Source organism: Dipodomys spectabilis, unplaced genomic scaffold (genome assembly GCF_019054845.1).
Source record: "Dipodomys spectabilis isolate Male_0828 unplaced genomic scaffold, ASM1905484v1 ptg000783l, whole genome shotgun sequence".
Lineage (NCBI taxonomy): Eukaryota > Metazoa > Chordata > Mammalia > Rodentia > Heteromyidae > Dipodomys > Dipodomys spectabilis.
Genome location: NW_024871460.1, coordinates 3,257,298 through 3,272,399, shown reverse-complemented (window position 1 = coordinate 3,272,399; position 15,102 = coordinate 3,257,298). Strand labels below are relative to the sequence as shown.

General features: G+C 43.5%; 1 protein-coding gene across 1 annotated transcript in view; it reads right to left on the bottom strand.

Moving 5' to 3' along the window:
• Window positions 1-15,102, bottom strand: part of Anxa13 (annexin A13) — a 48,840-nt gene that overhangs the window by 24,193 nt on the left and 9,545 nt on the right. Inside the window, exon 2 of the mRNA XM_042673114.1 lies at window positions 4,290-4,365. Within this exon, the coding sequence (XP_042529048.1) occupies window positions 4,290-4,365 (76 nt within the window). The remainder of the gene's footprint in view (window positions 1-4,289; window positions 4,366-15,102) is intronic.

Genomic DNA, 15,102 nt, shown 5'->3' with positions numbered 1-15,102 from the left:
TTTTACAATGGTTTGAGGCACTGGGGCCAGTCCCTAGTGGTTCTGGGAAAGACTCTCAAATGGAGACAAGAAAGACCCTCAAGCCCGGCTGTGCGTTAGAGGCTGGGAAGTAATTACATAGTAGAGGTCAGAGCTGAGTGATCTCCAGCCTGGGAAGTGCTTGGGGCCTCTGTGGTTTGCTTCCCTAGCAATTTTCTAAGAGGCTACCCAGTGGTGATGTTTTCACTGGGCAGAAACCACAGGGCCAAATAAACAGTCTGAGGCAGTGACAGAGGTGTGGCTTGTCCCTCCATAGGCCTGGCTGAACCCAGGAGGCTATGGTCCCCGTTCAAGGGTCATTGTCTAAACCCATACCACTGGCACCCTGTTCCTCATTTCTCCTTGGAAGTAGAGGCACAGAAAATGCCAATGAAGTCACGAGCAGGGAGGATCTTGACTGCCTGTGTCCATCATGGCCTTTCCTTGCTCTCTGGATTCATTTCCTGAGACGGCTGTATCAATGATCACAACCCTGGTGGCTACACACAATAGCTTCTTTTTTCACAGTTCTGAAATCTGAAGTCACAGTATCAGTAAAGCCAAGTTCCCCAGAGGTTCTGAGGCAGAATCTGTGAATGGCAGCTGCCCACAGTCCTAGGTGTGTTTTGGCACAGTCTTAGAGACAAATGTTGCCAACAGTACCATTCTGCATCCATTTGTACTTACCCATAGAGGGTAGGATTCTAGGCCAATCAGCTAAATCAGAGATCTTTGGATGGACCCTAGTTCCCAATGGTTCAACTTTCATGACCTGCAACTCTATGACCTTGGGAGAGATATTTAACCTCTGAAAGACATTTAACCTTGGATTGTCATCTAAGTGTTGTAAGAGGACTAAACAGGATGACGGATATGTGAATCCAGTTTGGCACTGGGAATACAGCAAGCGGTCTATGCAGAAACCAACACTGTTGGGCCAATGCAGGTGGCTCGTGCCTGTAATCCTAGCAATTTAGGGGACTGCTAAGGATCATAATTAACCAACAAAGTTGCACGTGGAGGTGTGGCTCAAGCAATAGAGGGCTAGCCTTGAGTGAAAAAGTTAAAGGACAGTACCAAGCCCCAGTACCAGCACCCAAAACAAACAAATAAACAAACATTAAAAAACAATGACAACAAGAAGAAACCGGTGGCCACTTTGTGGCCACATTAAAAAACTGAAAGGAAAACACTGTGATTCTGATATCCAGAATAGGTTCAACTGGTGTGTTTTTAACTACAGTGCTCTGGAGAGCGGCACAGGAAGTGGCATTGCTGCCACAAAGTTTCCCACTTGGCCTGCTTGGAGAGTCCCTGGGACTCCACAGCTACTGAGCCAAACTCCGTCATAAGCACCCTGTCACTTTAACGAAAAGCCAGCCTCCAACAGCTCACTTCCCAATTCAAGATTAGGCACCAGAGGCTGTGGGCAAGGAGGGGAGACATTTCTGAATGTTCCTCTGATGACCCCTCAAACCAAGCAACTGTTCATTTCCTTTCACTGCCGGTGTGTGCTCCTTCCCAGCCCTTCTCCCTCTAATTTTTCCTCTCCCTTGTCATTTCCTTCCCTTCTCCCTCTCTCTTTCCCTCTCCTCTATATCTGATTTACTCTAGGATATTTAAAATGCAGAAATCCCTCTGCCAGCAGAAAATCTCCTAGCAGATTTAACTCCTTTGGGACTTTGGTTCTTGGTCAAGGCAGACTATTCCTCATATGGAAACAAGATACATCTACTTAGAATTTGCATTGTGGATCTTAGTTTTTCTCTAGAGTCATAATTGATGGGTGTATTTATTTTACTGTAGCATCTGTTCCTAGGAAAGTGAAGCTCTACTAATATCCTTCTAAGTAAAAATCCAATGCTTATTTATGCAGAAACATCATGTCAAGGTAAAAGCAGCCAGATATAAAAGGCCACAAATTGTATGGTTCTGTTTATATGAAGTAAGCAGAGCAGACAAACCCTTAGAGATAGGTAGTGATTACCTGGGGCTGGAGGCAGGAGGGTAGTGGATGGAGGGACTGCTAAAAGGTTTGGGGATTTTTTTTTTTAGAGGTGATGAAAATGTTCTGGAACTCGTAGGGATGGTTGCACCATTCGGTGCATATACTAAAACTCATGGAATTACACACTGTAAAAGGTTGAAATGTGAGGTGTATGAATAATTCCATGAGTTTTTCAATAGAATACCCGGGGGACCCCCAATGGCTTTTCTCAGCTGATAGTGGCAGTGGGCAATACCATCCCAGGCTCATTTCCACCCCTCTGTACAGCAGCTGTGTAGCCCCTAAAGTTGAGGTATTTAGAGTAAGTGACAGGAATGGGATCAATCTGTGTTCTTCATTAACTGACTTTGTGACTTGGAGAAATTAGTTAACTTGTCTGAACCTTAATTTCCATATCTGAAAAATAGGTTTTCATGAGGACAAAAAGAGAATAAGACCTTTGTAAGATTTTACATATAAAGTACCTAAAAACTTGAAAGTTTCTCAATAAATTAAAATAGAAGATCCAGGAAACGTGATTAACCTGTTCCTTGGCCTCCAGGTCCCCTCAATTACCCTCACTTGCTGTTCTCATAGCCTACTTCCAGACTAGGGGATAAAATAAGTGTGTTGCAGCCATGAGAAACCATTGTCTCCCTAACAAAAGGGGCTCTCAGGGGAAGTCAGCATTTTCCTCAATATTTCCCCTTCCACATCAGCTTCATCCCCATTGTCAAACCAATCTCCAGCAGCAACCTCACCTCCCACTCACTGAGCAATGGCAGGCTACCAGGAAGAACACCTTTAAGTTCTTCTCCAGCAACACCTATGGGTCTATCTGTCTGCTCAGCTCGCAATCTGCTTTTTCCCTCCTTCCTCCAGTTCAAGGTAAATTCTTTGACCTGTGGTTTGGGTTCTTCCTCCTTCTGACTCTGAGATTTAGAACCTTACTTCCTCAGTTGTCTCCTTGGATTCCAGGTCCATTTTTCTTTTTCTTTTTCTTTTAAACTTTATTTTATTTTTTATAATGCTCCTAGGGGTTGTGCTTAGGGCCTTATGTGGCCTCATGTTTGCTAGGCAAGTACTCTGCCACTTGATTGTGCTCAAGATCTTTTTGCTATGGCCTGTTGTTTTGTTTTTCCCAAATAATGTCTCTCCTTTTTCCCCAGGGGTGGCCTCAGACTCAGAGATCCTACAAGTATTTGCTACCACATCTGTGTGTGTGTATGTGTGTGTGTGGGGGGGGGGGGGGTTGAAGCTTGAACTCAGGGCCTGAGCTTTTGTGCTAAAGGCCCTCTACCACTTGCGCCACAGCTCTACTTCAGGGTTTTTGGAAGTTAACTGGAGGTCAGAGTCTCACAGACTTTGCTTTTGTCCCAGGATGGCTTCAAACTGTGATCCTCAGATCTCAGCCTCCCGAGAGGCTAGGATTACAGGTGTAAGCTACTAGCACCTGGCATGGTTTTGAAGTAAGATAAAATCTTACTTCCTTTTTGCCTGATCTGGCTTTGAAATGAGATCCTCCAGTGTCCACCTCTCTAGTGTTAGGGACAACAGGCATTGTGCCATACTTGGTCATATATCTGTACATATAATTTTTGTTGTTGTTGTTGGTTTTGGGGCCTGAACTCTGGGCCTGGGCACTGTCCCTCAGATCTTCAGCTCAGATCTTCAGATCTTCTGGCTTTTTCTGCTTATGTGGTGCTGAGGAATCTAACCCAGGGCCTCATGCATGTGAGGCAAGCACTCGACCACTGAGCCACCTTCCCACCTTGGTCCTATATTTGTAATTAAAAGGCACTATCTGCCTTATTCCACCATGGTCCTGATGATCTCTTGCCCAGGGCTCCACTCATGGTCATAGATTATGGTTTTTTTTTTCCAGTTTTGACCTTGGATGACTGACCTTGGCCACTTCTTTGCCCTCATTTGATTTAGTTCTAGATGGAGTTTTCACCCACTCATCATCACCCACCCCCACTCACATCACACTCACTCCCCCACCATCTTTCCTAAAAGGGGTCTGAGAATTTAGATAAGGACAGTAGGAACTGTACTTCTCAGGAAATTTCCCTCACTGCAAAGTCAAATTAAATGTCACAAAAATCTAGCTTCTGTTATGTTATTGCTCCAGATAATAAGATCTGATGATAACTTTGGGACTTGGAATAAAGAGCTCTTGAGTATCAATGGGTCAGACTTGGAATGCATCTAATAAGCTGATCATGAAATCAAGTTTAATCAACTTCAAAAATAACTTAGCAAGTGAAATGTTTTTCCATACCCATTCCTTTGCAGGCTTTATACAGTTTTTTGGCATCTCGATCCGCATCAAAACCCTGATGACTTTTTTCTTTGGCCTGGAAGAAATAATCCAAAAGGTGAATAGATAATACAGTCATGCTTAAATTATCTCTTTCTAATTGGTGGCTAATTGGAAGACTAAGCAGGCAGACCAACAAAGGACTGGCTGTCACTTTGTATGTGGGTGAGTGTGGAAATCAGCTGGGGAGGCTCTGGCCCCAGAGAGATGGCTGGTACTCCTTGGAGCCTGCTGGCCTTGGGTAACCACAGTAGAATAGTTTCTTCTGTTCCCAAGGACAATTGGCCTGGCCAAATCTGTGAAAGGTGATTTTCATGTCATCCCCATCTTTGTGGGTCTATTTCTAAACCAGAGCCTAATACAGTAGGCCAATGTCCTCAAGGGCTGGTTCCCTGCTTTCACAGTGTGACCCTGGCTTGGATCTTTGCCATTCAGACAAGGCAGAAATTTATTTAGCTTGTCAGAGATACTATATGAACCAACCAAAGTGTAGCTGTTGGCTTCCAGTGCTCATAGAGGAGAAACACCCAGTTTACATACTGGCCTATGTCCAGTGCTTTAATCTTTTTTTCTTTCAGTACTTTAGTCTTTGGAATAACACATATGTTAATGTGTCAGTTATTCATATCAATATTATTATTTGTACATTATTTTTCTTTCCATTCGCCTACCTTGTTTTTACTTAAATCATTTCTTTTTTTTTTATTGTGAAAATACTGTACAGAGGGGTTACAATTACATGGGCAAGATAATGAGTACATTTCTTATCAAGCATTGCAGCCTCTCCTTTGTTTACCCTTCCCATCCCTTCCCATCCTCCCCCCGCCCCCCCCCAATCCTCTCCCCCCCACCAAAGTTGTAAAGTTCGTTTTTGACATGACAACTTGTACTTCTCATTGTTGCAACGGGTCCACCTGTATCCTTATATTAAATATTTAAGGATTATGAGATAAATTGCAATCGTGCAGCTAGTAGTTTTGAACATGGTTCAGTTCTTTGCTTTTCCTTACTTCCATGAGGCAACACATATGTAAGTTATGATTTAGTTCCTCCAGGGAAGGCTGGCTTAAGTGATACTACACAAACCACCCTGACTCCATTCTCCCTTCATTCATAATTGTTAATGTCATTGAAAATGAACAGTTAACCACACACAGCTTAGGGGATAGGTAGCTTCAATCCGCCTGGCATTGCTATTCTTTGGGGAAATTGTCTCTTCCCTCATTGATCACCTTGGGCTTGGTAGTCACATTCTCCTGTCTTTGGTCACCAGTGGGGGCACGTGCCCTATCACTGTGGTGATTGTGATTGGTTCAGAAGTGGGGATATAGTCCAAGCAGAATCAGTTAGCCTACCCCTTGCTTAATATCCTGAAAGAAGTATGTTTTCTCTTACTGGTTTTTGGTGACCATTTTGTCTGCCCCTTAAGGGGAGGGAGGAAAGGAGAGAAGAAAAGAAGAAAGGCTAGGAAAGAATATAACATCCTTAGATATAGCCCTGCTGATATCCTTTGTACCTGCCTGTTCATTAACTTACGAAGTTCCCCTTTGGCTGAGTGAATATCATTAGGGCTACAGAAGTCTTCGGGGCCCCTGGTCACTCCTTTGTATTTTGGAGTATGAGGGCATGGCTCATCTTGAAACAAGCTGAGAGAATTAATTGTCTACCTTCCAGGTAAGGAAACCTGGCTTCTTCAGGTGAGAGACTTTGTACAAGGTCTGCAAGGCACAGGATTGCATGCAGCACCAACTAAGGGGCATGCTCTACACAGTGCAGCATCCTGTCTCCCACTCCGGTTGTATCTAGGCCTTCATGTTTTGGAAGAGGGAGGACAGATCCCCTTTGCCTTATCCAAATCATCTGTGGATACGAGAAAGCTTCATAACCTGTTTGGAGGTTTGTTGGCAGGACCAGCCACATCATTCACGGGCTCAGTGCAATGGGAAGTGGAGAACTCCTTGCTCTGTTAGTCTTAACACCATGACTTCAGAGCATTAAGCCAGGCATACGACCCTGCTGAGCATGGAGCCTTATGCACAGACCATGTGTTCATGAAGCCATCCTGCTTTAGGTCCAGTTCTGGGAGAGGTGTTTCTCTGAGAAGCAATCTCAAGAGTGCCTAGTTCTTGTTTTGCATCAGAAGTATTATAGAAACTTGAGAGAGAAGGCTGAGTTGAAGGAGGATGGTAGAAATCTACTAACTAGCTGGTTCTCAAACCATTCTATAAGTCATATTAGTCTCATCAGTGTAGAGAATTTGGAGGGACACATGGACTCTGTTCAACTTCATAACTTCACAGACACAGGGCTCTGAAAATAGCTTAGACTCTGTTCAACTTCACAACTGGTAAGGGGAAACTGAGACACAGGGCTCTGAAAGTGGCTGTGCCTAGGGGTCCTGGAGGTCCAGGGCCACACTCATCAAGCCTACTGCTGATAGAATAGCTTTCTTGTACCTGGGTGGCTTTCCCTCTCTGAACCAAGAAGGTATAAGAGCTTGCAGAGGCTTTGTGGAGATGAACCAGGCCATGAAGGGAGTCAGGCCCAGAACCAGGACTTTCTGACTCTGGCAGATCATTGCATGACACAAATATTACAGTGTTACAGGCTGGGAGAATGGGGAAAAGGCCTTTGGAACTTGGGCAGTTTGCTTATCCAAGGTCAAAAGCTGAGGAGATGAGTGTAATATGGATCAAATCACTCTGTTATCTGGGGAACTCACGGGGAGCGTCCTGGCATGGATAGGACCTTGGGACTTAATTCTTGATAATTTTTTTTTTGCCTGACAAGTAACGTAAATAGCGCCCTGGCTTTTTGTAGGAGCTACCATTAACCATAGTAGTTGACTTCCTAATGCACTTAAGAAGCAAAAGCAGTCTCTGATTTCAGAGCAAAGGAATCAGGGGGTAATGATAACAGGGATGCTGATGAGAAATGAGAGAGAGAGAGAGAGAGAGAGAGAAAGAGAGACAGACAGACAGACAGACAGGCAGACTCTGGAAGCTTTTTCATCTGGGCCACTGGGATTGTATCTACAATTGTCTATATTCACCTGCTACTCACATTTCTGATGCAGGGGTGTCCTGTGGCTCCTACCTAGATGCTGGGAAGAGTCTGCCTTTTCTGGTCTAAGTGGGGACCCAGCAGTCCAGGCGCCTGGTTGATTGTTCCTAGAAGGACAGCTAGCTTTGGGCCTCAGGCCTGTTTACCAATCAGGAAACTGTGCTTTAGAAACCTGAAGCTAAGGAGCAGAACTTGCACGTGAAGCAGATGCTAATTAGATGCAGAGTTGGTGGTAGGGGACTCCTGCATGGGCTCAGGAATGCTGGGGAGGCACTGAGTGACTATCTAGAGACTCCACTTGCTTTCAGCCTCCAGGCTCTGGGGAGGCTGAACAACACACCTTGATTCGTTTTGTGTAAGTAGTGCTCAAAGTGACATTCAGGAAACAAAGATGGCCCTGGAGATTGGGCACCAACAGTAGTAGTTATGAAAGTCTGGACCTGGAGATTGGGCACCAACGGTAGTAGTTATGAAAGTCTGGTCTTTGAGCCCAAGGGAACCCCTGCTTTGAATGCACTTCTGCTCCTTGGCAGCATATGAACTGGGACTATTCATCTATAAGCTATGGTGTCCTCATCTGTGGAAGGGAGACAATGTTTGCTTTGCAAAGGTTGAAAGTCTATGTGAGAGAATACTCCCATTGATGGGTTTATAGGAAGCTGCACCACCTTAGGCTTTCTCTGATTCTTGGGATATCACTTAGCTTCTTGTTGCCTAATGAGAGTTACAAGATTTACAAACTGTTATTTACAAAATGTCATCCCCCAAATTTCATAAAATGTTGTTTATGTAGATTTTAAATACACAGATTTCCACTCAAGTTTAGAAGATATATACACATATATGAAGATATATAAATACACATATGTATACATTATACATATATGTACCTATACATATATATATATACATATATATATATACATATATATATATATATATATATATATATATGGAGGGGCTTTCCATTTTACATATTTAAACCATTTTGAAGCTATTTTTCTAAATGAGCTTATTTTTTGAGGGGCTACTATGGTTTAAATTCAGAGCTTTGAGCTTTCCAAGCAAGTGCTCTACTGCTTGAGCTACACCTTCACCACTGAAGCTATGTAGATAGCTTTCAAAATTTATATATGATATATATTTAGTATATACACATCTATATCTCACAATGCCCCAAACAGTATCAAAATTTATAATAAATAGTCACTGAATACAGAATAAATGCTTCCCAGTCAAGCTAGGTTTGGATCTCAGCTTTAGCTGCATGGCCTTGCGTAAGCTATTCAACCTTCTGTGCTGTGGGGATAATAACAATGCCTACTCAGAAGGCTCTAGGAAAATTTAAATAAAGTCATTTATGCAAAGCTTGAAACAAAGCCAGGAAGAGCATATGCTTAAACAGATGTAAATATTTGTGGAGGGTAGAGAAACAATACATTTGAGGGACTATTTCAAAACCCTTTCCTGCTGGAGAAATTTCCATTTTGCAAATGGCATTTAATTTTCCCAGCTTCATCGACAGCGTGGGTCCAAAGGGCCCGACATCCATTTCACACAAGGAAGTACAGTGGTTAAAAATCCTTGCTGTGGCATTCTAGAGCTGGGATAGAGTCCTAACAACAGTCTCACTTGACAAGCGGGAGAATTCACACTCATGGGAGGAGAGGGTCACAATGAGCTATGTGAGCTCTCATTCCAGCAGGGATGGGGGCAAGTGTCAGCAGTGGGGTCCATGAGAATGGAGGTACTGCCTAGAGCTGGGCAAGCTGGGGGCTTTCCTTTCCAGGCTTCTTCCTTCTGGTCGGCTCACATATCATACATGTTTTTAAACAAGGAAGTGAATGAACCACTGTTCTCACAGGAGGAGGCAGAGAAAATACACAGAGATGCTGGGATCCCCTAGAGGAAGAAAGAACCTTGGGAAGCCCTGCTACAGCACAGTGACCACTACAGGAGTGAAGTGGCCTCTTGGTGAGTCCCTGAGACCTTAGCCAGGGGCCAGAGCCAAAGCAGACACCCCCGTGAAAGGCCTCTGTCCCAGCCAGATTCCCAGATGGAGGAAGTCAGAACCTGGAAATGGAGAGGGAACATTCTAGTAAGATCTTCAGGGTGACAACAGGTTCTGGGGAGGGTCTTTGTGAAGGAGATAGCAAACTGGTTGCTCCATCTGTGATGTGATTACCAAGATTATCCAGGGCACAGCATGAAATTCACACATGCTGAAGTACACTCAGACTTGCCAGTCCTTGGGTCCTGATTTTCTATTTGGATAGCACTGAGATTGGAAAATGAGAATATACTCCTTCACAAGAGGCATGTGAATGAACTAAAAAAAATATATGGCGAGTCAGTCAGGCACTGGTGGCTCATGCCTGTAATCCTAGCTGTGCAGGAGGCTGAGATCTGAGGATTGTAATTTGAAGCCAGTGGGGGCAGGAAAATTGGTGAGATTCCGATCTCTAATTAACTACCACACACCAGAAATGGAGCTGTAGTTTAAGTGGTAGAGAGACACTAGCTTTAAATGAAAAAGCTAAGGGACAGTGCTCAGGCCCTGAATTCAAGCTTCAGTACTCACATATACACACACATACAAATGTACATATATATATGTATATTCCATATACTTATATATATTCAATATACACATATATTCCACATACACATGTATATTACAGATATACATACACACACATGGTAGACAAATTAAACTCTACTCTTAACCACTCTTCCCTCTCATGGCCTTTCCTTTTCTCTCTTGTTTTCCTCAATGTCTTTCCCCTTTCTCCCCCCTCCTCCCTTTCTCCCTGTCTTCCTTCCTTCCACCAAACAGACACCAAAACTCTATGAAACTCTGTGGAGTCGGTAGCCATCTCCCAAGTGAGGGGGACTACAATGAGCCATCAAGGCCAGTCCTGATCCTCTAGGAAAGTAAGCAAGTAAATAGATATAGAGCAATTGCACACAATTAGCACTTTGGGGGCAAAGAGATGAGAAGAGAAAGGACTTTCCATGGAGAACGTGACATCAGTGCTGGTACTTGAAAGACGAGGACAGATCATACAAACCATGAGAAGGGAGAGGTGGAGCTGAGGGAAAGACGTGCTGGGAGAGGTGACAGGTCAATATTGTGTGCACAGCCTTGGCAAGCTGGCCTGCTTTGAGCCTTCTTTGCGTCATCTTTCTGGTGGACGTGCACCTGCTCTTGGTGTTGTGTGATGCTTAGGTGTGGTCGTGCTGGGGATACAGGAGGGCAGTGCAGGCTGGCAGTAAGTACTCAGTTGACAGCACGTAGGGTGACATGAGAATGTGAAGAGACATTTGTAAAGCTGGAGTCTGATCAGAATCTCAGGGGAGTGGCACTTGGGCTATTTAATAGTTCCAGTGAAGTCCTTCATAAAACTTTGGATTGCTTGGTAAATATACTGATTTACTTAGTAAATATTTGAAAGTGGTGATCTGGTGCCCAGGCTTGGAGCCAACAAGGTCCAAGAAGTGGCTGGGAAAAAAGGGCAGAGGGGCTGGCTGTGAACTCATCTATGGAGAGCTGTTATCTGGGCTGGCGAGAAATGAAGAGGTGGAGAGGAGACGATTGGCAAGGACCAGGATTCATAGCAGACAATGGCCTAGGCCTCTTAAGCAAGGCAAAAGGAAGGAGAGGAAGGCTGGGCCTTGAACAGGCCTGCTTCTTCTCAGTGTTAGCAGCTCCCATGGCTACTGCTAGTTGAGGGCTCCTGGAGCCAGTGTTGCTAACTCTGGCTAAATTTACCCTCCATGGCTGTTTAAGAAAATGTGAACAACCTGATTGAGTTGTACTTCATATACATTAAGCTGCACATGTTCAGTGTGTACAATTTGTTGCATGTGGATATAGTCACACACAAAACCATCGCCATGATCAAGGTAATGGATCACTTCCACAACCTTCTTGTGTGTCCCATTGAATGTGTGTGATGAGAGCACTTGACTTGAGACCCACTCCCTTGACAAACTTTTATGTATATAACAGAGTGACCAAGAGGCCACATACTATACAGAGGACATCTAGAACCAACTCACCATGCATAACTGAAACTGCATACCAATTGAACAACTCTCCATTCCTCTTTCCTGTGGTTCCTGGTAGCCCCTGTTCTATGTTCTACCTCTTTTGAGTTTGCTGCCTGTCTCCCTCCCTCACTCCCTTCCTCCCTCCCTTCCTTTCCCTTCCTTTCTTTCTTTCTTCCCTCCCTCCCTTTCTCTCTTTCCTTCCCTCTCCCCCTCCTTCCTTCCCCTTCTCTTTCTCTCTCTCTCTTCCTTTCTTTCTTCCTTCCTTCCTTCCTCCCCTCCTTCCTTCCTTCCCTTCCTTCCCTCCTGTAGCTTCCTGATTCCTCAGAGTAAGAGAAAGTTGGGATTGAATGACAGCTCACACCTCTCCATCTTAAAAAAAAAAAGATTACCATCAAATCCATGTGATAGTGGAGAATGAACCTATGTAGGAAAATGTGCTCAGAACTTCCTCCCATTCCTGACCTCTGGTTGCCCAGGACTGAAGGATTTCCTGGGATTTGGGACTTTCAGTGTTAAGACAGTGATAGTGCTAAGTAGACCAGGATGGTGGGCCACTGTACTACAGCATGCCTACAATAGTCAGGGAAGTCATGCTGGTAATTTGGAAGTATTTACACCATGGTAATTGGCAAACATCATAAACTGGCTTTTATTTTCCTCTGACTGGAAAACATTTTCTAGCAGGCCACTTTTTCTTTTGTGTTTATAATCCACTCCAGACTTAGGAGTGATCCACTTAGGATACATTATTATACTTATTTATGAATCTATATGCTTCTTGGGGACAAGCATCATATCACATTTATTGTCACATCCCCAGTGCCCAGTACAATGCTTAACACATTGCACTTACTTGGTTAATGTTTATGTATTAATGGAGAGGAATGAGGCCCTATGCTTCCTAACTCAACCATAGGAGACTGAATAGACTCTTTTCTGCAAGTATGAAGTATTCCTCTTTTCTTCTGGAAGAGGAATCTTCCTTTGCATGTCATGCAATATGCATCTTAGCCTTGCTCCAGGTTGTATCAGTGAGGAGTGGCAGAGGCAGTAGTGGGACAATGGAAGGAAAGAGCAGCTGTCTTGTTGTGAGAATGAGGTCAGGCCTTTGAGGGTGGTGAAGCAGAGAGAAGGAAAATAGAAACAGTACATTTAACTAGGCTACCTGGGAAGATTGGGTCAGACCTTATCTGGTGGGAGACAAAGGGCTCATGGGGGAAAAGGTGACCTCAGATTTTTAGATGTGGAATAGTTTGAACTACATAGAGCTCGAGGTTCTTAGAATTAATGCCACGGGGAGGAAAAATGGACTTCAACAGCAACGATGACCTCGCTGAGATAGAGATCTGTGGGTTGCAATTCTGGTAGCATATGACAATAATTCTGGATGCCTTAAAATACACAGATGACTGAGTCCCAACTTAGTCTATTCAATGAGAATCTGAGTGGTAGATTTTTATGTGTGTTTTTTTTTTACAAACACTCTTCAGTCTAATGTCCAGCAACTGTTGAGAGCCATTAGTCTGATAAAAATTACAAATATTACCTGCTGGTATCCCAATGAAAGGGAAGTCAACTTCAAAATGCAGTATCTGTTTACATTAGTAAGAAATCATAGACCTTATCTAAGATTCTAACCAAAAAAAGAAGAAGTTCATTGTAGAAATTTAAAGTAGAAGCCGGACCATGGATGGCTCACGCCTGTAAACATAGCTACTCAGGAGGCTGGGATCTGAGGATTGCTTTTTGAGGCTAGCTCAAAAAGTCTGTGAAAATCTGATCTCCAATAAACTACTCAGAAAAAGGCAGAAGTTGATGCCGTGACTCAAGTGGTAGAGTGCTAGCCTTGAGCACAAAAAAGCTTAGGGTCAGAGCCCAGGCTCTGAGTTCAAGCCCCAAAACTGGCAAAAAGAAAAGAAAAAGAAATTTAGAGTGGAAATTCAATCAGGGGGTTGCAAATAGGTAACATGGAACATTTGGGGCACTGAAGGCTATTGGTCCATCTATTTTTTTTTTGTAAATAAAGTTCTATCAGTAAACAGCCAACCCACTCATTTACATTTGGTTCATGGCAATTTGCATATGATGATAAAGTTAAGTACTTACCACAGAGGCTGTGTGAGCATAATGCCTCAAAGTTTTATTTCATAAGCTTGAGGTAAATGAAGTTTTCTATATTTTCTTTTCTATACAAAAGATTGAACTTTTCTCTATCCTTGTTTTGTTCCATGCATATAGATTTAAAAAAAATCTATCAAAGAAGAGGTGACAAAATCTGAGCCTTCAGTTGGTAATGTGAAATTAACTAAGACTATTGGTTTTGGCATTTGAACTCAGGGCTTTGTGTTTGCTAGGCAAGTGCTCTACAACTTGAGCCATGCTTGCAATCTTTTTGGCTTTGGCTGGCCTTCAACTATGACTCTCCTATTCCTGCCCTTAAATAACTGAGATTAGAATAGTGAACCACAACTACTGGCTTTAGATTTCTTCCTTCCTTCCTTCCTTCCTTCCTTCCTTCCTTCCTTCCTTTCTTTCTTCCTTTCTTTCTTTCTTTCTTTCTTTCTTTCTTTCTTTCTTTCTTTCTTTCTTTCTTTCTTTCTTTCTTTCTTCCTTCCTTCCTTCCTTCCTTCCTTCCTTCCTTCCTTCCTTTCTTTCTTTCTTTCTTTCTTTCTTCTTTCTTTCTTTCTTTCTTTCTTTCCCCTCCCTCCCTCTCTCTCCCCCTCCCTCTCTCCCTCTCTCCCTCCCTCCCTTCTTTTCTCCCTCCCTTCCTCCCTCCCTCCCTCCCTCCCTCCCTCCCTCCCTCCCTCCCTTCCTTCCTTCCTTCCTTCCTTCCTTCCTTCCTTCCTTCCTTCCTTCCTTCCTTCCTTCCTTCCTTCCTTCCTTCCTTCCTTCCTTCCTTCTCTCTCCCTCTCTCTTTCTTTTTTGTGTTCTGGTATGGATGCTTGAACTTTGGGCCATTCATCTTGTTTCTGTTATGTTTTTTTTTTGGGGGGGGGGAGGTCTGGTTGTGGGGCCTGAACTCTGGGTCTGGGTGCTGTCCCTCAGCTCTTCAGCTCAAGGCTAGCGCTCTACGTACACTTGAGCCACAGTGCCACTTCCGGCTTTTTTCTTTTTGCTTATGTGGTGCTGAGGAATCAAACCCAGGGCCTCAGGCATGCAAGGCAAGTGCTCTACCACTGAGCCACCTTCCCAGCCCCACTGTTATGTTTTTTATGTTTAGGCTGGCATTCTACCATTTGAGCCACAGCTCTACTTCCTGCTTTTTGATAGTTAATTGCAAATAAGTGTCTCATAGACTTTTCTACTGTGGCTGACTCTAAGCATGATCCTTAGATCTCAGGCTCCTGAGTAACTAGGATTACAGGCCTGAGCCTCTGGCACCTGGTTTAGGATTTAATATATTCTGTTTTTTTTTTCTCATTAACTGATGCTAACATCCCATTTATGGTAGCAATATAAGCTTCTCTTTTAAGAATAAATTGATTTATCTAGAAGTGAATGGATTTAAAGGTAATTATAAATAAAACCACTAGTATAACAAGTGACACATGTATCTGACAACAATCATGAAAGTTGTACTTCAGCCTGAAGTTTGGAAAATATTGAACGCATACCATTCTTCTGTTTTATGGATAAGGAAACAGATCTGGCCATTAGT